At 41.2% G+C, this 24,359-nt stretch overlaps 1 protein-coding gene across 4 annotated transcripts; it reads right to left on the minus strand.

Annotated features, from left to right (window-relative positions):
* On the minus strand, positions 1–23,527 carry LOC119658406. 4 transcript variants are annotated; one of them, XM_038065796.1, is made up of 6 exons: positions 23,330–23,526; positions 8,353–8,724; positions 8,057–8,225; positions 552–857; positions 84–495; positions 1–50 (listed from the first exon to the last, which is right to left on the minus strand). In XM_038065796.1, exons 2-5 carry the CDS (start codon positions 8,703–8,705, stop codon positions 91–93), a joined length of 1,233 nt encoding a protein of 410 aa, XP_037921724.1. In that variant the 5' UTR covers positions 8,706–8,724; positions 23,330–23,526; the 3' UTR covers positions 1–50; positions 84–90. The 4 variants fall into 4 exon arrangements, with proteins under 4 accessions (XP_037921724.1, XP_037921725.1, XP_037921723.1 ...); XM_038065797.1 differs by adding an exon at positions 9,444–9,774 and having other exon boundaries at positions 5–495; positions 23,330–23,527; XM_038065795.1 differs by having other exon boundaries at positions 5–495.
* Between the last annotated feature and the right edge of the window lie 832 nt (positions 23,528–24,359).

Genomic DNA, 24,359 nt, shown 5'->3' on the forward strand with positions numbered 1-24,359 from the left:
CACCTTTAGTTTATAAGTTTATTTCCTCCTTCATGAACTTGTTATTAAATGTTAAGTTCATGAAGGAGAACTTGTTATTAAATGGTATGACTACAGAACTTTTAGCTTTTCATAATATTTCAGAGCATATTGCATCATATCTGTAAAACGTTTTGTTGACATTCCTGCATTTCTTGCTTTACTAGCTTTCTCCTCATCTACAAATTCGGCATAATTATTTGTAATACTGTCTTCCTTTGCTAGTGACATAATCGGCAATTCTCCAAATAAATTAAAAAGTGCAAACAATTCACGTTTCTCCATTTCCTGAAAAATCTCATTTAAAGTAGGAATGGATTCGAAATCCACGTTTTTCAAGACTTCTTCAAATGCCGGATAATAAAACTTTTCCACAAATTCCTTCTTCCTGCTTAGCACATCTGGTTGTGAGCTCGTAACGAAAAAGTAGTTCAAATCCAGTGCGAGACTGTTTACGTAGCACATTTGATAATCCACCTGGAGGAATGGGTTTCTGCATTATTGATGGTTTAATTTAAAGTTTCAATACTCACAAAAATGGCGTCGACTGGAGTTCCAGTTTCTTTATCGTATTTAAACATTATGTTACTTGACCAAAGATCACCATGATTGAGCACAACTAAGTTATTTTCCTTAAAAGCTATACTCTCTTGAGCCTTAGTGCAGAAATTATTAAATATATTCATTAGTTTCGGAGCGAAGTGTTCATATCCTGGCATTTCGGTAACAATTTCGGCACCACGTTTGAAATTTTTCCGGAAAAATGCCTGAAAGATGTCACTCTCAAAAGCATCTTTATTGAAAAATCCGTCTTTGAATCTTTCTCGAATGGATGGCATCTGGAAATTTGCAAGATTTTTTTTTAATCAAAAATATTTCAAGTATTTGTTTACACAGTTACTACACCTAGTAAATAGAGGATAGTCTTATTTTTTTATTACATTAGTTACTTTATTTTTGAGGAGTCCATAAACACGTTGTAGCAGAGTTTTTTTTAAATAATGTCGTTATACAGTTTTGAATAAGGAAAGTCTTAAATCAAACTTTATTAGTTTCGATTCAATGTTTGCCTGTCACATCCTCTTTACTCCAAAACGGCTGGACCTATTGTCATGAAATTCGGTGAGAACATGTGGTCCGTGAATCCCTTTCAATGTATTTACTGGAATAATTTTATATTGAGTTTAGGGGAGTTCTCTACACATGACCACGTGATCAAATGAAATTAGCGCTTTTCAGGACTTGGCCTACTTTTCATGTCAGAACCTAGCCAACCGAAAAATTTGAAATTAAGGAGGCATCTGTCTAAGCCTCAAAATATATCCCATTCTTTTATCTCTCTGAATTAAGTTGGTGCATTACTATATTTCAGAAATTTGTTAAAAAAATTCTTTTAAATCGATTCAAGAAGTACGAAAGTGGGTACGCGTATATACATAAAATTCTACAATTTTGAACCAAGTTATCGATTTTGGGTCAATTTATAGCGTCAAAATAAAGGAAACGGGCTGAGATACGAAAGACCCATGTATTGATTTACCGCAACATCGTCTGTCCTGTCGCTTTTTATGGTTCTGAGTGTCGGCCAACTATAAAAGGCAATGAACGGCGCCTTGGGGTAATGGAGACGAAAACATGTTTTGATCAGATCCGAAATGAGGATATCTGCGATCGATATGGGGTTGCATCGTGGAAAAATTGCAAAAGAGGCGTCTTTGATCGAAGTCGAAGGTAAACGACCAAAATCACACATCTCTGACTGCACGGTACATACCATGCTTCAGTCCGTTTTAAGGTTTTCTTGAAAGCAAAGCCTTTTTTGAGCACATGATGTTCCACAGTAGTAGTACTCCTGAGGTCCTTGATCAGTGCCATACCAAAGCCTTCTCTCTGCTGAATAACTATCGAGAATAATTGCGAGATAGGCGGGAATTCCAACCTTCACCAGATTCACGTCCAGGGTGACCACATGTAATATTGTCGGTACTTCTCATTCCGTGAATTGCATCCTGAGCTAAGCCAGTGGCTACTAATGGCTGATCTGTTTTTACAGGCTTCATACTACCGATCTGAAATGTCTCCTTGGCTCAACAGACGGGAGTAATCGATTAAAAATTACCCGCTCTAACATTTCCCGCGCAGTGTCCAGAGACATATGGGGCTGTAGGAGGACGGGTGAACCAGCCGCACGAAATATATCCTCGGACATGCACGCTTCGAACAAAATAGCGGACACATCCGATCTGGACGTCACGGCGAGCTTAAGGGTAATTTGGTACTCCGCCCAGGCCCGGGCCGTGACTGTCGGCTATTCTGGGACTGATATTCAGCAGCTTGTTTCTGGAGGTATTGAGTTCACATTCGGGGATCGCTGGAAACTTTCAGTGCCTTCTTCTTCGCCGGGGAAATAACCCTTGGATGATTCTTAACAAGAGGATAGGACACGTGATTTGCGGAGATGAATTGCCTCTGAACCTCCCCATCATGATTCTATAGGCGCTCCCTTGGGTTTACTTTCGCTTTCGAACAGAATTCTTTTAAGCATTTCCTCTTGCACCGTTCGATGGCGATCTTGTGGGTTTTGTAAGCTGATCGTCGCTTTTCTGGCTCGATGGCAGGCTGATTGAAGGCTGGCCGATTCTGCTCATCCAGAGCTTTTGCTGACCAGGATAAAAGTTTTTTCGTTTCAGGCTTGATTAAGGTTGCCTGGTGATTGCTATGAATGTAGCGTTCGTTGATGTATCAGGACATACTACGCGCCAGTCCGGGCTGACAAACTACAACTGAGCCAAGTTCGTCTTTCCGAAAGGTGTTTACATCAGCTCCATTGGCCAGAGCTATATCCAACTACATAAAAGATTCCAATAAATTGCGCCACTTTGCATTTGTTTGTTTGCTATCCCACTCAAGTGCCCAAGAGTTGAACTCGCCGGGATCCCCTGCGTCGAGAGCAAGATTGTCAAGCATTTCATCGAATTTAGACAGTGATAAACTTGGTAAGGCGAAACAGCTGTATACTCACTTTTTTTGGCCAACACAAACCCGCTGGATGTCACTGAGGTCCCCAAAGGATTGTCCTAGTGTCCGTAGCCTGACTCTAGTTAAAGCGGGGCAATCGTAAAGGAAGTGCCTGAGGGTTCGCTCCGTCTTTTCCGTAGCTTTGGCAATGAGAATTGTAGGGCATGGCGAGCCTGGATGTCTGGCTCGCAGTACATTGTATGGCTTATCGACCTCAAACCCACATCGCCGCTTCGCCAGCCGAATCTGTGACGCATACGCCACCGTAACAGTTTCAGAGATCAGAGATCACCCATGATGGCAACTTCCATCTCAGATTCCTACGTGGTTTGCTTAAGTGAGCCCTGCGCGACTCTACAATGATTGAGGTTTATTTGAATAAACCACACTGCCGATTATTGTAGTCCCTCCTAATATGGCTTTCCTTTCCATACCGTCGGCATCGATCTGATCGATTAACGCCACTGCCTCGAAGGGCTCAAAGATGAGGCATTTAAAGTATCTGTTTAGTGAAATTTTTGTTCTCTTCAATGACAGAATAAATTTTTGCGGCCGTTTGAGTATCGCTATCGGCTTTTCGTAAACTCACAGTGGACTTCTCTGAAATTTCTACCAACTTAAATTGTTCTTTCAAGGCAGGGGAAAATTTTCCTTTCGATTCACATTAAGTGAAGTACTCATGTTTTTGGGCGAGCACTGCCAAGTGAGTTTTTAACTTAACAGTTTTGCCTGCGCTGGTTCTTTTCAGCTCGAACATGAAATCGTCTTTCTGGGTTTTTCGGGTTACGCGTAGAACAGATTGCCATTACTGGAGATAACAATAGCCTCTGGATTAAGTCGCATGTTTTGCTGGTGACTTTAATCCATCTATTTTTAAGATGTTGTGTAAAACAAAACTTTATTAAAATCGGTTTGTTTTTTTTTTGACTGGGGGAAATCCACCATGGATACGCATCTGGAATCTAGGACATGCATGCCGAACCCTTACCGACTAAAACCTCCCATACTTTTTCCACACCCTCCCCGCGGAACCACCGTTCTGGTATTGCTTCGCGGGGCTGTTCAGGTTTTAGCTGCTCATTCTGAATGAACTGCTACCGCTATGCGTTTTATTAATTGCCTTAGCCTCCTTTTTATGCCTCCGCTGCCCTTCTGCTTCTTTTAGTTGCTGGTGGATCCGTTTTACCATTGCACCGCGTCCCATGCGGTATTTGATTGCACCAGGTCCCTTACCAGATTTTCCACCGTTATGGGGGTATTTAGCTCTGTTTCAAGGTTTCTCCTTGAGCTTTTAAATCTCAGGCGCGTGAAAAAAAGTGCTCTGCATCTTCGGCTGCACCTTCACGCATAGGACAATCTGGCCATTCATCGAGACCGAACCTACTTAGGTACTTCCTATACCCACCGTATCTGGTTACGAATTGAGTCAAATTGTAACTCGTCTCACCGTGGTTCCGCATAGTCCACATAAATATGTTTGGGATAAGCCTGTGTGTTCACCGGCTATTCTCCGCCTGGTCCCATGCGGTTTGCCATGCAGTTAATGACCTCATTTGCTCATTTTGTTTGATTAGGTTGGCTTGCCTCGTTGGCTAGAATATTCACTGGGATCATACCGGGAATCACGCATGCTGTCTCATAGGCTCACCAGAGATGATCAGTATTCCATATTTTGACGTCAGTCTGAATGATAAAACTGATTCTCTAGTGTATCTTTATGGACATGACTGATGGACTGATGAAAATTTAAATTTTTAAATAAAATCTGTGAGTGTGGCTGGACTGATAATAAGTTGATTGTAGTGCAGTTGTCATTGAGTTGTTAATCGGAACGTGGCTTCCAAATGGTCCGGACATTTACATACATGTAATAAAAGTGTTTTTTTTGTTTTCCTCTTTGTACTAAGTACGCCCATCAGTCACTTTATCAATCTATTTTTGATGGATTGATTTATGGCAGACTGATGAAATACTGATCGTGAAAGGTCAGCCATAAGATATTGTTCGGTTGGCGCAACTCTGCGGAGAGCGCTTAGCCTATACGCAACTTGACGCTGTCTGTGATTTTCTACTTTTATCGTCAAAACCCACACTGCGATAAAAGTTGCCAGTGTTGAGCTGATAGTCCTTGCTTTCTGCCCAGTAAGTTTTAAGTGGAGTTTAAAGCTTACCTTGGAGTCGAATGTTACCTCCAAGTATTTCAGCGATGGCTGAGAGCTAACAACATGTGCCCTGTAGCAAATTTCAACAGTTTTCTGATTCCGTCGCTTTGTAAGGGACGCCAATTCCGTCTTGTGTTCGGCAAGCACCAGCCCGAAGTGTTTAAACCAAGATTTGACCGACCATATAGTCTCGTTCGCATAGATCACTACTTCGTCGGGGTAATCGGATGTTATTACGTCTTGGTTAGCTTGCTTGGGAGCCGTAAAACATCATCATACTTTAAGTTCTATAGCAGAGGACTCATAATAGGTTCCTGCGGAACTCCTGTCATTATTACATACATCTCCGACCTTTCGTCCGTAAAACGCCATCATATATTAAATCCTATAGAAGAGGACCCAAAACAGGCCACTGCGGAATCCTTCGGTCGAATCATGAATTAGCTTCCAATGTCGGCCGAAGAATATTTTTAATATATATTTTGGCGTTGGTGCCGCGATGAGCGTTTCAATGATACAGCTCCATCAGGCAGAATTGAACCCGCTCTTGATGTCGAGAGTCATCAATATTTCCCTTCGTCGTAGGCTTTTTTGACTGACTCAAAAACGAGTTTAGTAACATCAACCCCTGACCGAGCCTCCCGGAAGCCAAACTGCCTATTTGATAAATAACCGTCACTATCAATTATTGGATATAGCCGGATATAGGTTACCCGCTCGAGGACCTTGCCTATTGTATTCAGAAAACAGATAGATCTATCGGATGATGGTTCACTGGGGGTGCGGTATCCCGGGTCCTTTTCACTGCATCCTTTTCTCTGCGTCTGTGGTTACTGAAGGAATGCCTTCTGTGCTCATTGGTATCATTGGGAAGGTAGTTTCCGGAATTTGGGGAAACAATGTCGAAACTATTTCCCACAATAATCTACCTTTTGGTCCTTTCGCTTCGAGTAGGCTTCTTCCCTTTTTATTTGTTTCCCAGCTTTATCACTCCATTGCCCAAACGTTGTTCGCAGCAACAATTTTGGGGGTTGCGACACTGTCTATCTATCACACGCTTTTTGCAGGTATTGATATCAAGTTTGGTTGGAAGTTGGGAACTGCCAACGTTCACGTATTCAGTGAGTTATATCGTTCTACGCGGAATTTAAGGGGACTCCTCATAAATGCAAAAGGGGAGGTTGAATGTCAGTAGCACCCAAAAGTAGATATTTTGACATGATATATACATATACATTATGTGCTAGGTACTAATGACTAATGCTAGGTACTAAGGACAAATGTTCTTATAAAAGAATTATACAAAACTTTTCATACCTGAAGCGTCCAGCTTCTGGTTTCTCGACTTGTTTTCACTCGCCTTGGAATTCGCAGCACTGGCCGACGTTCGCACTTTGGCTGCATGTTTTCCCCCGTCTGCACTTTTAGTTTCGGTTTGCCGCCTGTCCGTATTTTTTCTCTTAGCCGCCTCTTGGTTACTTAGATGATTCTTATATTCGGCTATAATTCGATGGCAGTACGGTTAGGCGTCGCTTGGGTCGCTTATGCCACTGTTCAGGCAGCAAGTTTCGGCGTTCCTTTAGAATTTCTTTTTATCTCGTGCATATTCTTTATGGCTTAGTGCACGTTGTGCTTGTCCTTGATAAACTCACGTAGTTCAACTATTTTTACCTCTCCGTATCAGGGCTCTGTTCTCTATGAGTCCCGACAGGGTTATTCTTTTTATATGCTCTTCCGATTCTAGGATTTAATCCTCCCAGTACCTTATCCTTTATCGTCTTTAACATTGGTGGAGATCTCAAAGTTATCGAGCTTCTTCTGAATGAGTCTCTTTCTGGTCCTGGAGTCCCTCCTGTTGTTGCGCCTTTTGTACGTACGCAGTGGGTGTTGTCACCATGTTTGTCCTCCAGAGATCTACCTTCAGTTCATTTTTTTAAAGTTTTGTGTAAAACAAAACCATATTACAATCGGTTTACGGTCTACCCGTCTGTATCACTCTTTGCCAATCACACCTTTTTCCTCAGAAACTGTTACTTCTATTGATACGAAATTTAGTGGAAAGGGAGAACTGTGAATCCCCTTGCATCCCCTTGCATGACTATGTGATGTATCAAAGAAAATGTCTTAATTAGGATTTTTTGAAGTAGTTATTAGTTTTGACATTGGTTACAAGCGCGTGGAGTGTGGGGGTCCGAAAAAGGTCAATTATTCCAAGGACCCCCCCGAGGTGATGAAATGGTGGTTGCAAGAGCAATCAAGGAGCGACGGGAGAGATAGTTAACACTAAGTTCCTTGGTCAAGGGTAGTAGTCAGGAAATTACTGTCCTCTGTACGCTCCCATATGCTCCTAACACAAGAGAAACGGTATTTTTGAAGATTTCTACCTAAGATAGATGGGCAGTAAATCGATTCTAATAAAATTTGGTTTTTTACAAAGCGTAGCCAATCCTTAAAACTATTTGAAGAAAATGGTCTTGAGAAATTAAGATTATGAGCGTTGTAACCTCAGCACATTTTCCGAATCGGAGAGTGGAAATTGACTTTGAGCTCTGCGAAGAATTTCCTGAAAATAGCTACCGATATATATATAAATATTTGTATAAAAATTTAGTTTACACTAAAACGGACAAAAACGATACTAAATAAAGGTCTGCATGGCCTAGCATAATTCAGCAAATCGTGGTAGAAAGGTTCATTTGTGCTGCGGATTATCTGTTTCGACCGGATTTTGGTCGAGGTCTGACTTATGTGGCTAAATTTTGTATATAGTGATTTGAAATTCGCTATAGTTGAGAAAAACTTACAATTTTTGCTTCTACTGATTAAGGAAAAAAGTTCTAATACTAATAATATATTACCTTCCGCAGGGCGACCATAGATGAGGCGTGGAATTTGGCCATTTTATTCAACACTACTTTGCAATGATCCTCGTTCAGTCCAAGTTGTCGCTCAGCTAAATAAAAACCTTTTTCACGAAGGTCTTCGAAAACAATAGTTCGAATAGGACTTTCAACCGCGAAGTAGCATCTTAAGGAAAAATGAAAAATTTTGCGTATTATTTCCTTCTTTGCTTTTAGATAATTTTAGTTTCAACGTTAAAACAGTTATCCTTTCAAATTTTTGGATGATTTACATTTGCTACTAACACTACTACCTCGGCGCAACTCTGCTTTCCTCCAAAATGCCATGCATAAGGGGTAGGACTTTTAGGTAGATATCAATTTCCTTAGCGTAGACGTCGATTTCCTCAAGAAACGCCCGGTCTCCATCAGTTGGTATACTTTTAATGATAATAGACAATGATTTGCTGTCACCATGGGAATCTGAGTAGTTGATGAATGCACGGTAAATGAAGCTTGTGTAGTTATCACCCAGCCCAGAACCCATTGTCATTTTCACATCGTTAATCTTGGTTTCATGTTCGCCCAAACTATTCGCTAAACACTTTTTGAAGAATTCTTCATTTAAGTAAGCAGGAAATGTTGAGGGTGAGTTTGATGAAGCCATAAGGGTAATCAATTCGTGTCTGTAAAAAAATGAAACGGGTAGAAGTTTTCCTTTAGTACTACATGTTTGATGAGATTATATATAATATATTTTCTACATTTTTCTACATTTTATGTTTTAAGATATTGCGCTTCCGTTTAATTTTTATCACACTTTACGCTATCAATGATAGCGGAGACAAGGACAAAGTCAAACACAACAAGAACTCAGGGCAATGAAACTAAAGGGCTAACGCTCTCCCTCAACCATCGTGAAATATTGCTTCATTGAAAGACTCTTGTACTTTGATGGTCATTCATGGTTTCATGAAATAAATTCCTAAGAATGTCTTATTAGTTATTTAGAGAGGGAACAATGTGATTATTGTTTGGTAGTCTCTAATTTTGATAATATAGTAATATAATACGATTATTAACTTTAGGTGAATAGGAATGACAGTTTCTGAGAATGGGTCCTTGGCTATATTCGGAGAAAAAATTTGCATGTCTTAGGTCCCTCTTAAACTCATAAAATGATATCATTCAACCCTTCTGTGGGGGTTCATAGTTTCATTTCTGCCGAATTTGGTGTCAAAGTGTGTAATCGTTTCCGAATAAATTGAGAGACGAGGATTCAAAAGATTGTACGACGAAGATTTTGCAGAACTTACTAAGTAATCGAAAATGCGGAAATAACTATAGGAAAATTGCCTGACTTGCCCTACCCATGGATACTCACGTCGTTCGATTTTGAACTTACTTATGATCATTTTCTTTTCCTTCTTTTTAACTTTTATCTTGTTCACATGCGAGGATGACTCGTCGTGATCGGTTGCTCCATTGTAATCCCAACCAGGGTATCAAGCTACAGTAGTTGGAACCGGGCTTTTGGTCGTTTACCATTAACTTCGATGTAAGTGAATTCTCGTTAGCGCGAATTACATGACCAGCGAAGATGCGAGAGAGGCGACGAAAAAGCCGGCTGAAACAAGGGCGGCTTGATACTCTGGATGGTGATTTGAAAGCCTGACGACTGCATCCAGATAAGGCTTTTGATGATGAGCCGACCCGGTTTGTGAACGGGAAAAAGGCTAAAAAAAGAAGAAGTTTTACGTACTTATTAATTTTTTTTACATTTTAACGGTCTACGAAAAGGGGATGCCCTATCATGTGTCCTCTTTAACCTGGCCCTCAAGAAAGTGATCCGTGAAGCTGAGGTAAATGCAAGGGGTACGTTCCTCTTTAAGTTCACCCAACTACTGGCTTATGCTGACGATATCGACATCATGGGAAGAACGACCCGAAACGTACAAACTGCCTTCACCCAGATCGAGCAGGCGGCGCGAGATCTTGGGCTGCACATCAATAAAGGCAAGACAAAGTATATGGTGGCAACGTCAGCACCAAAACCCAACCAACCAACAACATCAAACTGCACTGATGAAACGGGAAGAATAAAGATAGGAGACTAAAACTTTGAGACCGTTGATAATTTCTCCTATTTAGGGTCGAAAATCACAACCGATAACCGTTACGAGATGAAATCCGCGGTTGTTGTCAGCCAACAGAACCTATTTTAGCTTACAAAGACTGTTCCGCTCGAAAAGTCTCACCATCGGGTCAAAGCTCTTACTGTACAAGACAATGATCTTGCCAGTGTTCATGTATGGGTTCTTAGTAAGAAAAATTTCGAACTCTTGGCCGCGTTTAAGAGAAGAATCCTCCGAAGAATTTTTGCCCCCTACATGATTCCGTACCCTACATAACGACGAAATTTATGAGCTATACCATGACCGTGAGGTTGTGGATAAAATCCGGCGCAGTAAGTTACGTTGGGCGGGTCACTTAATCCGTATGGATGAGGATGATCCAGCCCGAAAAGTCTATAAGGGCAATATCTATGGTAGAAAAAGAAGACGATGCAGACCCTGCCGAAGATGGAGCAATGGCGTAGGTCAGGACACCAGACAGCTTTCAGGGACATCGAATTGGTGGCAATACCTTCCTTCATATTTTTCCAAACTACAAGACATGCGTACATATCGCAGCCATACATATTGATTGATTGTATCCATATTTCCGAATTACTTCGTGCACAAAAGCATACATGTCATATGAAGTACGTAGTGCTGGCTTAATGTACAAATATATCTATCTGAATTAGGCACTACCCGCAAACTTCATTAGCACGTATATACCTACATACACACATGTCTGTAGAGAGTGACTGATATTCATATACAAATGACTAAAAAACTAAAACAAAATAATTCTTTGCGACCCCATTGATATGAACTCACTGCGTTGTGGTAGGCACACGCCTACGTTTCACCCAATATCAAATACCGGCCCAGTTCCAAAAAGTACTAATTGAGCCTTTTGATTTGATACCGGACATGGTCACATTTTATGGAAAAACAATTTTACAACCTCCGTTCACATGTATGGCGAGCCGCCCTTAAACTCAACACCAAATGCGCCATTAGTAGCGCCTACTTACTATATGTAAAGGGAATGACAGACCACACGCTCTCACCAGTTTTCGTGACAATCGGTCCAGCCCGAATAAATCGGGTGTGACAGACAGACAGACATCGAATCGATTCTAATTAAAAACGGCACTTTCCGAAAACGAGGATTGAAAGGAGACAGGAGAAAAACGAGAGAAACGAAAAAGAAAACATAATACAGGAAAGGAATATACCATTAAGTCCGGGAAAACGGTAAAGAACAGAGAAAGAAAAGACTTGGGCGAGTATCGAAACAAATGTTCAAGTTTAATAGATAATAACAAAAGGGAACAATTATTTCAGGAATATTGGAATATAGGAGATTTTTATAGAAGGTTGGTCTGTATTGCGGGACTTCTAAACTTACAAAAGCCTAAAAGATCAAGATCACTGGCTAGGAGATAGATCACCGTTGAAATTGACGGCGCTTGGATAAAGGTTTGCCGAAAATGCTTGTTAAACTTTTTTTGGTGAAACTAAATGATTCATTTCGACTGCTGTTAAGAATAAACAACATTCTTTATCAGGAATGGTATGCCAAGATCAGTGAGGAGGCGCTGCTTGCGATAGCCAAATTGAAATTCAAAAAGAGGATGTTAAAGAATTTCTGAAGTAAATTCCTGCCTATAAGAGCCACTATTCTAGAGGGGATTCCTCTAAAAAGTGTATATCCCCTCACTTGACCATCACGGTGCTTCATGAAGAATACCGAAAAACGTCTAAATTAGGATCGCAAGCAGTCTCATTTGGAGTATTTCGGAAAAATTTTCACAAAGTGAAACTGTTCAAAAAAAGCCCAAAATGGACACCTTGTTATAGACTAACACTTGAAATGAGGGTAGCTGAAGATGACGAGAAACCTAATTTTCAAGTGAAACCTGAAGATCATTAACTGCTTGCTGGTCAGGCGTACGCAGAAAAGTAAAAAGAACGAAATTTCGAAAAAATATCCGCCGAAGAAAATTATAACTTTGGATTTACAACAGTGTCTGGCAACTCCACTGTTAAAGAATTCAGTATCTTACTAAAAAAGGTCGTTATGGACATTTAACTTAACGGTACTTGATTGTGACCAAAACTAAACATATTGCTATGTATGGCACGAAGTCATGGCCGGACGCGAGGTAAATGAAATTGCGTCATATCTGCATCACTATTTCAATTCCGAACTTGATCCTCCTATAAAGTCAGTAACTATGTACGCTGACTCTTGCTCAGGGCAAAATAAAAACAGTCATATCGCATCTATGTGTTGTGTCGTAATTCAAAATTCAAATGCGCTACAACAGATAAATCACAAGTTTTTAATCCCTGGCCATACGCACATGGAGTGCGGCACGTCCCATGCATTAATTGAGAAGAAACAAAAAGCTTTCAAAGGCCCGATTGAACATTCCCATGATTGGGCTCAATTAATGGGGGACACTGGAAAGAAAGAGAAATTTATTGTTATAAAGATGGAGAGTTTCGACTCTTACAATTTTTTATCCATGCTAAAAACCGTTTTAGTTAATAGAACAAGTCGGGAAACCGGAAATCAGACGCTTCAGGTATGAAAGGTTTTGTGTATTTCTTTTATAAAGAGATTTGAGTGTGCATTTGCACCATTAGCATGTAGCACGTAAAATATGCATATATTCTGTGAAAATATCCACTTTCAAGTGATATTGACATTCATAGTCTTGAATTTGCAAAGAAGCGACAGTTTTGACATATTTTAACTTTGTCAGTAATAGTGCGATTTTCATCAAATTTGGCAGGATCATGCTCTACGCTGTAGCCTACATGAAAAATTTCGTGATTCTAGGGTGAACTTAAGGGGGGTTTTCTTGTCAATTACTAAAAATTATAGTAATGTACTATTATTAGCTTTATTTGAACAGGTATCGGTGTGGAGGGTATTTCAGAGCCTAGGTACCATATAGTGGCAGCCCCCTGATTTTCTTTTCAGATTTTTCGGTTGGCCAGTTTCTGGGTTCGACAAAAAAATGATCGCTTTCAACCCCCGCACTCCCCACTTTTCCAACAAATAACAAAACTAAGACCGATTTCGAGAAGTACTAACCAAGACCTTTAATTTGATACTCCACATGACTATATTGGATGAAAAAAAAATGTACACCCCCCTTTTGCATATATGGGGACCCCCCCTTAAATTCGACGTAAAAGGATGTAACTCACTATATGCGTGAGCGTTCACAGTTTCCACCTTTCTACCTAATTTGATGTCAATCGCTACAACCGTCTCCGAGAAAAATGCGTGTGACGGACAGACAGACAGACAGTAAGCCGATTTTAACAAGGTTTCTGTGTTTACACAAAACCTTTGTTTACACAAAACCTTAAAAAAAGATAATCAAAAGGACACTATGCATCGGGGGAAGGTAAGATTGCTGCTCAAGATACCTACGGTGTTCTCTACTACAAATCGACTATCGATGCAAATGTTAATTTTAAAAAGTGCAGGCTACAAAAATTAGAGTCACCAATGACATATGTTAAATCATTTCTGATATCGGCAGAAAAGAAGAAAGATCTATTAGATCTTCTTCCCCATATAAGTTCAGAATTTAGACGATTCTATGAAGAGCTGAAATCTACATCTAAGCAGGATGTGTACCCAGATTTAGGTGAAGAAGAAGACGAATAAAAGAAAATTAATTGTGATTTTTTTTAATGGTTTAATAACTATGAATAAAATAATTATTTTTTTAAGGCATTTTAACATACACAGAATTGTTATTTTATTTTCTATTACTTTCTTTTATGTAGAATAAATATAAAAAAGGTTAAAAATAAAAAATAAAATTGCAATTTTCGAACTTAGCTGACAGATACCACAGATATAATCCTCATCTTTTTGTAAAGAATATCCGTTGTATGCGAGTTTACAGTTAAGTGTACTTAACAAATGAATGAGCTCTTTCAGATTTAAAGCAAAATCGTGAACAATATAGTGGGAGTTACATGGTTTTATTAGATGACAAAAGCTGTTTCCGATTCATCTTATCTATAGTAAAGAGCACAGCGTGTTGAATTTAAACGTTTATTTTAAACGTTACCGTTCGTCGAGATATTATACTTCTCTTCCTCTGCACACAATTACTTATCTCTTGGAATATAATGTAGTTATACTATTTCGTAAAATGAACTTCTTATCACTTGACTACTATTTGCTTTTGCTTTCAAGTTTAAGTTCAATATCGTAAGGCTATTGATTAAATAACATTCATAAGTGCTTGTTTTCATGATAAGTAAGAATAATATTAAAATCAATTCGTCACGGAAACAATAAAAGCAAGAAAACTTTCAAATTATTACCATTTCAATTGTTAATTTAATTGCGATATTTCAGATATTCTTATATCTAAACATTTTCTGTCTGAGTATAACAACTATCATATATCGTATCGCGCTAGTCAATATCTAGCAAGTTCAGTAGTTAATAAATAATAATAATAATAATCGTTGAAGCAACAATCCATATTGGATCAGGGCCTTGAAGTGTGTTAGAGCACTTCGTTTAAGACGGTATCCGACGTCAAATCACGATACAAATCCCACTGCCACCAGCGAGATTTGAACCGCGACCTTCTGTACGACAGCCTTGTGCTCTACCCACCCAACTCTCCGGACACTTGCTTCGGCAGAACATATACTGAAATTGGAATTTAATAAAAATATCGACTAAAAGGGAGAATAGTTTCACACTAGCCATTTTATCGTAAGCACGAGAAGCTGATGCAAAACCTAACACAAAGGTCACGGGGTAGTATAGGTTCCAAAGCGAAAACGTGGATTGATGATGATGGAGCACAAAGCCTGGGAAACGTCTGCCTACCTTCCACGACGCAGTATGTCAAAGTCATATTTATAGATTTCAATAGTGAAGTAAGGTTGGGGCCTGCATTCAGGCGCTACGTTGGTATCCATAGTTTGCATAAATATACCAATGAAAATAGCCTTCAGGTTATCCACAAAATCACACAAAATGTTCGTTGGAAGTACTGGGTTTAGGCTATATGAGATCCAGATTCCAAATGCAACTGCCTTCAATCGAACTGACCATGTGAAAATCGAATTCCATTTCTTTTTCATTTATGAGGGGCATTATCGGATCTTTACTGGATGATGTGGGTATGTGGAAGACAAGCCATACAAACAAAACAATGGCATTTCCGGAGCTGGCTTTGTACGAGTCAAAACCCGTGACATTCACTCCTATTGCTGTTACGTTCCTCCTAGTACAACGCACCACAATATTAGGAGATGCTGCCAGCGATTTCAATGCGTGGGCCTTGGGCGAATGGCGAACACCAGGGGTGAAATCTTCATCGAAAGCTTGGTTGGACATTGTACTGGCCAACGTTAAATGCATGTCCACCTTCTGAGGTAGAGGGTTAGTTTCGATTATCGACATAATAAACTGCACTGCTATGGACCAGGGATGGTCTGGCAAGTCAATGAAGACTACACCCTCAGTGGCCAGCAGATCATCCTTTTCGACATTGAAAACGGAGGAAACGATAGTGGAAGGCGCGATTGAGGACAGCAAGCCAGGATAATAAAGTGATCCACTGGGACTTTCGAGAGGAAGAATGTGACGCTACAATATCGCGATGGTGTTTCCACCACATTAAGAAACCAAACTATTAGTAGAATTGGGAAATATCGACAATAATATCATCTTGTCTGCGAGGGAGAAAACTTAACCAAAGGGCTTGAGATAACTGAAATAGTATCGAGCCATACGGGAAAGAAAAAGGAACTTCTATAGGCAGTCGATAGAGGGAAACAGGAACCCGGGAGGCACTATGTACATGGTTGTAATGAGCAAGATGCGTTAGCAAATATCGCTCCAAGTGATGCGCTCACGGCTCTTGTTCAACATTTTTTTCTTTTCTGAAGCCGAAGGATTTTACAGGACGTCTTTCCCATTCCGGGGGTAAGCGAGGAGGATATACGGATGATATGTGGTGAATTGAATATAACAAGGCTTCGGGATTGAACAGGATCCCGACTAAAGCCCAAAATTTGCCCAAAGTTGTTTATAAGAACATATGCATCGTGCTTGTTAGGAGAATTGTTTCCCACCCAGTGGAAGAGGCAGAAGTTGGTTCTGCTACTTGAACCCTAAAAAGCGCTGGGTGTGCCCACTTTATATCATCTGTCTTTTAGATATTATTGGAAAGATGTTAAGGGGCTGATGTATAATAGGCTGCTTTTGCTCATCGAGCTAGCGGGTGATCTATCGGAACGGCAGTATGGGTTTCGGCAAGCCCAACTTATGGGGGATGTGATAGCAATGGTCGTTGATTCGGCTATTGCTTTCAAGTTGGGCATCCTGACTGAACAGAGTGTTCGCGGTTACTTAGCTTGATTAATCGAGAGTTAACTCTCGGCGAAGCTTCTCTGGTTCGAGACGAAAGACAGGCCGAAAGAATACATTGTAACACCAGGTGTTCTCCCAGGGCCCGTATTGAGATCCCTTCTATAGAACATAATGTAAGATGAAGTGCTTGGCCTTCGTGCGTCAGAGGAGGCAACATTGATTGGTTTTGCAGACAACTTGATAGCGAAACACACCAAGGTAGTGAAAATTTATGGAAGTGAAGCCAATCATGCCATGAAATCATGGCAGCGAATCCTAATACTTGGCCAGCGACAAGACGGAAGCGGTCCTTATTATATAATTGCATTAAAAATAAGAGTTTCTTCGATATTTTTTAAGATTTTGTATGAACCAAAATCTTAATAAAATTGATTCAATGTCTGCTTGTCTGTCAAGCATGCAATTTGGTGAGAAGGTGTGGTCTGTGATTCCTCTTACATTTAGCAAGTGGCTCCATTTTGTGTTGAGTTTAAGGAGGGAGGCTCTCCACACATATGAAAGGACGGTATACAATTGTTTTTCATAGAATGTGGTCATATGGGGTATCGAAGATATTAGTACCTTTCAAAACTGATATTATATCTGATATTAGGTGAAATCAAGGGGAGTGAGGATTCAAAGTGTGTGTCCCAAAAAGTGAAACGTTTTCAAAACCTATCCAAGCGAAAAATCTGAAAAAGAATCACAAACGTGCATCTACACAAAATCTTGGCCTCAAAATATATCCCGGACCCATTCTCAGAACCTACCCAACCGAAAAGTTATGAAGTTACCACTATACGGTGCCTAGGCTCCAAAATACTGTATTTTTCAATATTTGACCGCAAATTTTCAATATTTGGCCGCAAAACCCCCTTAAGTTTATCCTGGAATTATATATGGAACATAAAACCTGGGAAATGCCTGCTGAACCAACACCAACAGCTCTACTACCAAATCCTATCTCCACCTCCACGTGGTGACCGCTGGGAGCTCTTTCTTAACGAAAAGTTGCAGACGGAGAAAGATGAAAGCGAGTCTCCCGCGCCTAAAAACGAGGCAAATTGTACCAACTGGTCCTTCAGGTTGGGGGTTGGGTAGGGCTGACAAGCCTACACGGAAAACAACTTGTTACGAAGCCACAACAGGAGCCTCGGACAGGACGGATTACACAACGACGAACCTGGCAACGACAACGGAAGAGCGATTTACACATTTTCTCATGGAAAATGCGCTCCCTGTACAGAGATGAAGCTGATGAGCAGCTAGCCGATACCCTGTCCCAATATAGGGCTGATGTAAGAGCATTACAGGAGATGCGTTGGACAGGGACCGGTTTCCTGAAGAAGAGCCGCTACACCATATATTATAGTGGCCATCCAGTAAACCGTGTGCTCGGAGTTGTTTTCTCATCATCATCATCAACGGCGCAACAACCGGTATCCGGTCTAGGCCTGCCTTAATAAGGAACTCCAGACATCCCGGTTTTGCGCCGAGGTCCACCAATTCGATATCCCTAAAAGCTGTCTGGCGTCCTGACCCACGCCATCGCTCCATCTTAGGCAGGGTCTGCCTCGTCTTCTTTTTCTACCATAGATATTGCCCTTATAGACTTTCCGGGTGGGATCATCCTCATCCATACGGATTAAGTGACCGGCCCACCGTAACCTATTGAGCCGGATTTTATCCACAACCGGATGGTCATGGTATCGCTCATAGATTTCGTCATTGTGTAGGCTACGGAATCGTCCATCCTCATGTAGGGGGCCAAAAATTCTTCGGAGGATTCTTCTCTCGAACGCGGCCAAGAGTTCGCAGTTTTTCTTGCTAAGAACCCAAGTTTCCGAGGAATACATGAGGACTGGCAAGATCATAGTCTTGTACAGTAAGAGCTTTGACCCTATCGTGAGACGTTTCGAGCGGAACAGTCTTTGTAAGCTGAAATAGGCTCTGTTGGCTGACAACAACTGTGCGCGGATTTCATCATCGTAGTTGTTATCGGTTGTGATTTTCGACCCTAGATAGGAGAAATTGTCAACGGTCTCAAAGTTGTATTCTCCTATCCTTATTCTTCTTCGTGTTTGTGTTTGACCAGTGCGGTTTGACGTTGTTGGTTGATTCGTTTTCGGTGCTGACGTTGCCACCATATATTTTGTCTTGCCTTCATTGATGTGCAGCCCAAGATCTCGTGCCAATTGCCGCCTGCTCGATCTGGATGAAGGCAGTTTGTACATCTCGGGTGGTTCTTCCCATGATGTCGATATCATCAGCATAGGCCAGTAGTTGGGTGGACTTGAAGAGGATCGTACCTCTTGCATTCACCTCAGCATCACGGATCACTTTCTCGAGGGCGAGGTTAAAGACGACGCATGATAGCGCATCCCCTTGTCGTAGACCGTTGTTGATGTCGAATGGTCTTGAGAGTGATCCTGCTGCTTTTATCTGGCCTCGCACATTGGTCAGGGTCAGCCTAGTCAGTCTTATTAATTTCGTCGGGATACCGAATTCTCTCATGGCCGTGTACAGTTTTACCCTGGCTATGCTATCATAGGCGGCTTTAAAGTCGATGAACAGATGGTGCAACTGTTGTCCATATTCCAACAGTTTTTCCATCGCCTGCCGCAGAGAGAAAATCTGATCTGTTGCTGATTTGCCTGGAGTGAAGCCTCTTCGGTATGGGCCAATGATGTTCTGGGCGTATGGGGCTATCCGGCCTAGCAAGATAGTGGAGAATATCTTATAGATGGTACTCAGCAACGTGATACCTCTATAATTGCTGCACTGTGTGATATCTCCATTTCCACAATGAAACCTGCTGTTATCGGCTTTGAAAACATAAGCGAACGGCTATGCACTCTGCGCTTGCGAGGCAAATTTAGAAATATAAGCCTTATTAATGTTCACGCCCCTACAGAGGAGACTGCAGAGTTGGAGAAGGATACCTTCTACGAGGCAGTAGAACGAACCCTCGAAGCCTGTCCCAGAGATGATATCAAAATTATACTTGCTGATTTTAACAGCCAAGTAGAGAAGGAGCCCATAGTCAGGCGATACGTTGGCTCCCATAGGTTACACGTAAATACAAATAATAACGGATTGCGGATGAACCAATTAACAATGTCATACGAAATGATTGTTAGAAGTACCTGGTTTGCGAGGAATGCGATCCACAAGCACACATGGGCCTCTCCAGACGGGACCACTTTCAACCAAATTGACTACCACCAGCCACCTCTCAGCCTTGATGAATGTCAGAACATATACGGAGGCCAATATAGACTCGGATCACTATCTCGTTGGCATGGTGCTCCGAGCTCGAATAACAACACCACCCAGAATCACTTCTGACAATCAGGGGAGAGTTAACACTGAAGCCATCCACAACACAGCCCTCCGCAACATCGATAGGAGGGAAATGGATGCCGCAATAACCGCAGTCAACAGAGATCCTGGAGATGAAGCATCAACAAATGATCTTCACAATCACCTGAAGAACGTTATCATAAATACGGCCACCAACATACTTGGCCCCAGCCACAAAAAGAGTCGGTACGGTTGGTTTGACGATGAATGTAAGCCAGCAACGGAACGGAAAAATGCTGCATACCGAGTAATGCTGCATCCTCAAAGGACACGGGCACGCGCAGAGACTTATCACGGACTCCGACGAGCGGAGAAGCGACTTAACAGACGGAAAAAAGAAGTCTGCGAGAACCAACAGGTCTGTGAACTCGAAAAATACAGGGAGCAACCGCACCAGGCGCGGAAGTTAAACCAACAAGTCAGCAGGATGAAGCCCTATATACCTCATCCTGCCGACACAAAGGGGAAATCTGATTTCCGACAGAATGGGCATATTGGAACGATGGGTTGAGTATTTTGACGAATTACTGGACAACCAGAACAACGGCGAGTTGGAAGTCCCACCAACTGAAGACGACGGACAAATACTGCCACCGCCAAGTTTAGGAGAAACAGTCGGTGCAATTCATCGGCTAAAAAAATCATAAGTCGCCAGGAGCCGATGGAATTACCGCCGAATTGGTTAAATATCGAGGCGACCAATTACACCAAGTGGTTCATCAACTGATTCTCAAGGTATGAGACAGCGAATTAATGCCTGACGATTGGCAACGAGGCATTATCTGTCTCATACATAAAATGGGAGATATCACAGAGTGCAGCAATTATAGAGGTACCACGTTGCTGAGTACCATCTATAAGATATTCTCCACTATCTTGCTAGGCCGGATAGTCCCATACGCCCAGAACATCATTGGCCCATACCAAAGAGGCTTCACTCCAGGCAAATCAGGAACAGATCAGATTTTCTCTCTGCGGCAAGCGATAGAAAAACTGTTGGAATATGGACAACAGTTGCACCATCTGTTCATCGACTTTAAAGCCTCTTATGATAGCATAGCCAGGGTAAAACTGTACACGGTTGTGAGAGAATTCGGTATCCCGCCGAAACTTATAAGACTGACTAGGCTGACCCTGACTAATGTGCGAGGCCACATAAAAGCAGTAGGATCACCCTGAAGACCATTCGACATCTAAAAGGGTCTACTACAAAGGAATGCCCTATCATGCGTCCTCTTTAACCTGGCCCTCGAGAAAGTAATCCGTGATGCTGAGGTAAAGGCGAGGGGTACGATCTCTTTAAGTTCACCCGACTACTGGTCTAGTCTGACGATATCGACATCATGGGAAGAACCACCCGGGACGTATAAACTGCCTTCATCCAGCAGGCGGCAATTGGCACGAGATCTTGGGCTGCACATCAATGAAGGCAAGACAAAACATAAGGTGGCAACGTCAGCACCGGAAACCAACCAATCAACAACATCGAAACGCACTGGTCAAACGGGAAGAATAAGAATAGGAGAATACAACTTTGAGACCGTTGATAATTTCTCCTATCTAGGGTCGAAAATCACAACCGATAACAGTTACGATGATGAAATCCGCGCACGGTTATTGTCAGCCAACAGAGCCTATTTCAGCTTGCAAAAACTGTTCCGCTCGAAACGTCTCACCATAGGGTCAAAGCTCTTCCTGTACAAGACAATGATCTTTCCAGTCCTGATGTATTCCTCGGAGACTTGGGTTCTTAGCAAGGGGAATTGCGAATTCTTAGCCGCGTTCGAGAGAAGAGTCCTCCGAAGAATTGATGATACATGGGGGTGGACGATTCCGTAGCCTACATAACGACGAAATCTATAAACGATACCATGACCGTCCGGTTGTGGATAAAATCCGGCTCAATAGGTTACGGTGGGCGGGTCACTTAATCCGAATGGATGAGGATGATCCAGCCCGCAAAGCCTATAAGGGCAATATCTATGGAAGAAAAGGAAGACAAGGCAGATCCTGCCTAAGATAGATGATGGTGTAGGTCAGGACGCCAGAGGGCTTTTAGAAATATCGAATTGATGGACCTCGGCGCAAAACTGGGATGTTTGGAGTTCCTTATTAAGACAGGCCTAGACCGGATACCGGTTGTTGTGCTGTTGTGCAAATCCCCCCTTAAGTTTATCCTGGAATCATATCCTAAATATGGGTTTGTTTTTGGCGGTTTCAAGGACTGCTTTGGAATTACAAAAATATAAGGCTTTTTAAGTTAAAACCGTCGCACTAGTTTTCGTCAGATCATTCCGAGGTCATATGGATCTCAGGGGTCAGAGTATTCCAGGGCACTAGTGGAAAGTTTTAACTAAAAAATCTTAAGTTGTTTACAATTCTACGGAAGCTACATACTATGTATGTATAACTCGTATGAAAGCTATCTGAAGATATGAACAGAAGATAAACTAATCTAATTTGATTCGTTGCGAAATCATATTCTATGTAACATTGTGAAATACTCATTATGCTTAGATATTACTCACTGCATGTCTGAGCGTTCACAGTTCCCACCTTCTCAACAAATTTTGTGTCAATCGGTATAGCCGTTTCTGAGAAAAGTGCTTGTGGCAGACAGACAGACAGACATTGAACTGATTTTAATAAGGTTTTGTTTTGCAAACAAAACCTTAAAAAGGTCTTGCATTGGGGACACACTTGCAAAAATTTGTTTTATCTAATTCGCTCCACGCCGATTCGCGTTTGTTGCCTTGGATTATGTGGTATCGTATCTTTTGATTCGATTGGTCCTCTTGCTTCCTCTTTGATGTGACTTTTCCATTGCACTTTTCATCTATTTAAGTGAAATATAGTCGTTGGTTGAATTTGGGCCTTGAAACGTGTTAGAGCATTTCATTCACAAGATCATACAGATACACTACAAGATTACTATACGTTGCAGAAGGTAATGTCGTCAACATTGCGCTCGCCCGCGATTACTATCCAGAGTTGTCGCAGTTACTTATTCACAGCTGAGTCGACTAGTATCCAACATAAAGTCATACAAATGCCTGTGCTACCAGTGAAATTTGAACCGCAACCTTTCGCTGCAACAGTCTAGTGCTCTAACCACTAAGCTCTTCGGATATTGTATTTGAAAAGCACATGATTAAATTAATTATAGTTAATAGATGGACGATTACCCTCGCCTTAGGCGCTGAAACTGGCGAGTGCCGCCCGAAACATTAGCAAACATTGCAAAACATATGAAATTTCCACATTTCAAATGGCTGTAATTCTTGAACTGCGGAAGAACGACTGCATGTATACTCGTATATTAGTATCTATAAAATGATCAGGGCGATAATCTGCACAACACACATTAAAAAAATAAAGTGGGATGTTTTTTAAAATAGTTACCGTCTTTAGTTTTGCCACAATCTGATTTCAATGGTAGACAATACCTAGTCCACTCTCTCCACTCAAATTAACAGCGGATACAGCACTTCACATAAATACTATACAGATAGTCCGCACTATAATAGCAACTTGACCAGCGATCGCGACTTCGTACTTGACTAGGCCAGCTAACTTTCCCTCTGATGTACGATCCGTAATTCAGCTAGATTGAAGAAAGCCATGTTTCCATCTGTACACATATGTATCCATGTATATAAACATCTTTTTTTGTTGTAGACTGAAAAACTATCATATAAGCGATTTGATAAGACCAATTTGTTCATCAGATCAGAGTAGATTAGATAAACGCATGACGGCCGTTGCCCTCAAATAACCATGACCCAGCAGCAGATTAATGTGTTGTCTCACGATTGTTTAAAAAAATTATTTACTGCATTTTGATTGCATCTCATGGGTAAAATGGATGAACGCGGTTTTGTGTGAGTATGTAATATTATCAGAGATCTAAAGGGACCCATTATTTATTTAAGCTAATTTTTGCCGCATGTTATACAGGGTGTTCCGTTTATGATGGTACAAATTTTAATGATGAACAGTACGATTTGTTTGAGTAAAATTGGTCAATGGAATGGGTACTCTATCTTTTGCGGTTGCAGAGCTATGGCGTTTTTCGTGAATACTGTCAAAAAGCGTAACCTTCCCAATGAAATCACATCCACTCCCTCAATCATTTAATGTCAGATTTGATTCTATTTTCGGAAACTACATAAAATTTCTTATAAATGGATATTTTTTTAATTCCAAAGATCATTATCCCTTCGCAGATATACTCTCTTTAAAATAGATTTTATTGTATGGACGGGCAGCGGTTCCCCGTCATAGTTCAAAGTAGGAAACAAAGTGAACAATCCATTTAATGCCCTTTGCCTACTGATGTAGAAAATATGGCATCTGTCAGCAATTATACAGGGTGCGGCAGCATAACTTCCTTTTTTAAAATGCGCGCTACTCAGTTAGTTGATGTCATAGC

Source organism: Hermetia illucens, chromosome 5 (assembly GCF_905115235.1).
Source record: "Hermetia illucens chromosome 5, iHerIll2.2.curated.20191125, whole genome shotgun sequence".
Taxonomy (NCBI): Eukaryota; Metazoa; Arthropoda; class Insecta; order Diptera; family Stratiomyidae; genus Hermetia; species Hermetia illucens.

Bases quoted from the DNA above. Each gene is read 5' to 3' on its own strand.
- LOC119658406 (XM_038065796.1), bottom strand. From the start codon at position 8,705: ATGGCTTCATCAAACTCACCCTCAACATTTCCTGCTTACTTAAATGAA. The intron at 858-8,056 runs GTAATATATTAT...GCAAATTTCCAG, and splicing joins CTATGGTCGCCCTGCGGAAG to ATGCCATCCATTCGAGAAAG. The intron at 496-551 runs GTGAGTATTGAA...CCATTCCTCCAG, and splicing joins CTCCAGTCGACGCCATTTTT to GTGGATTATCAAATGTGCTA.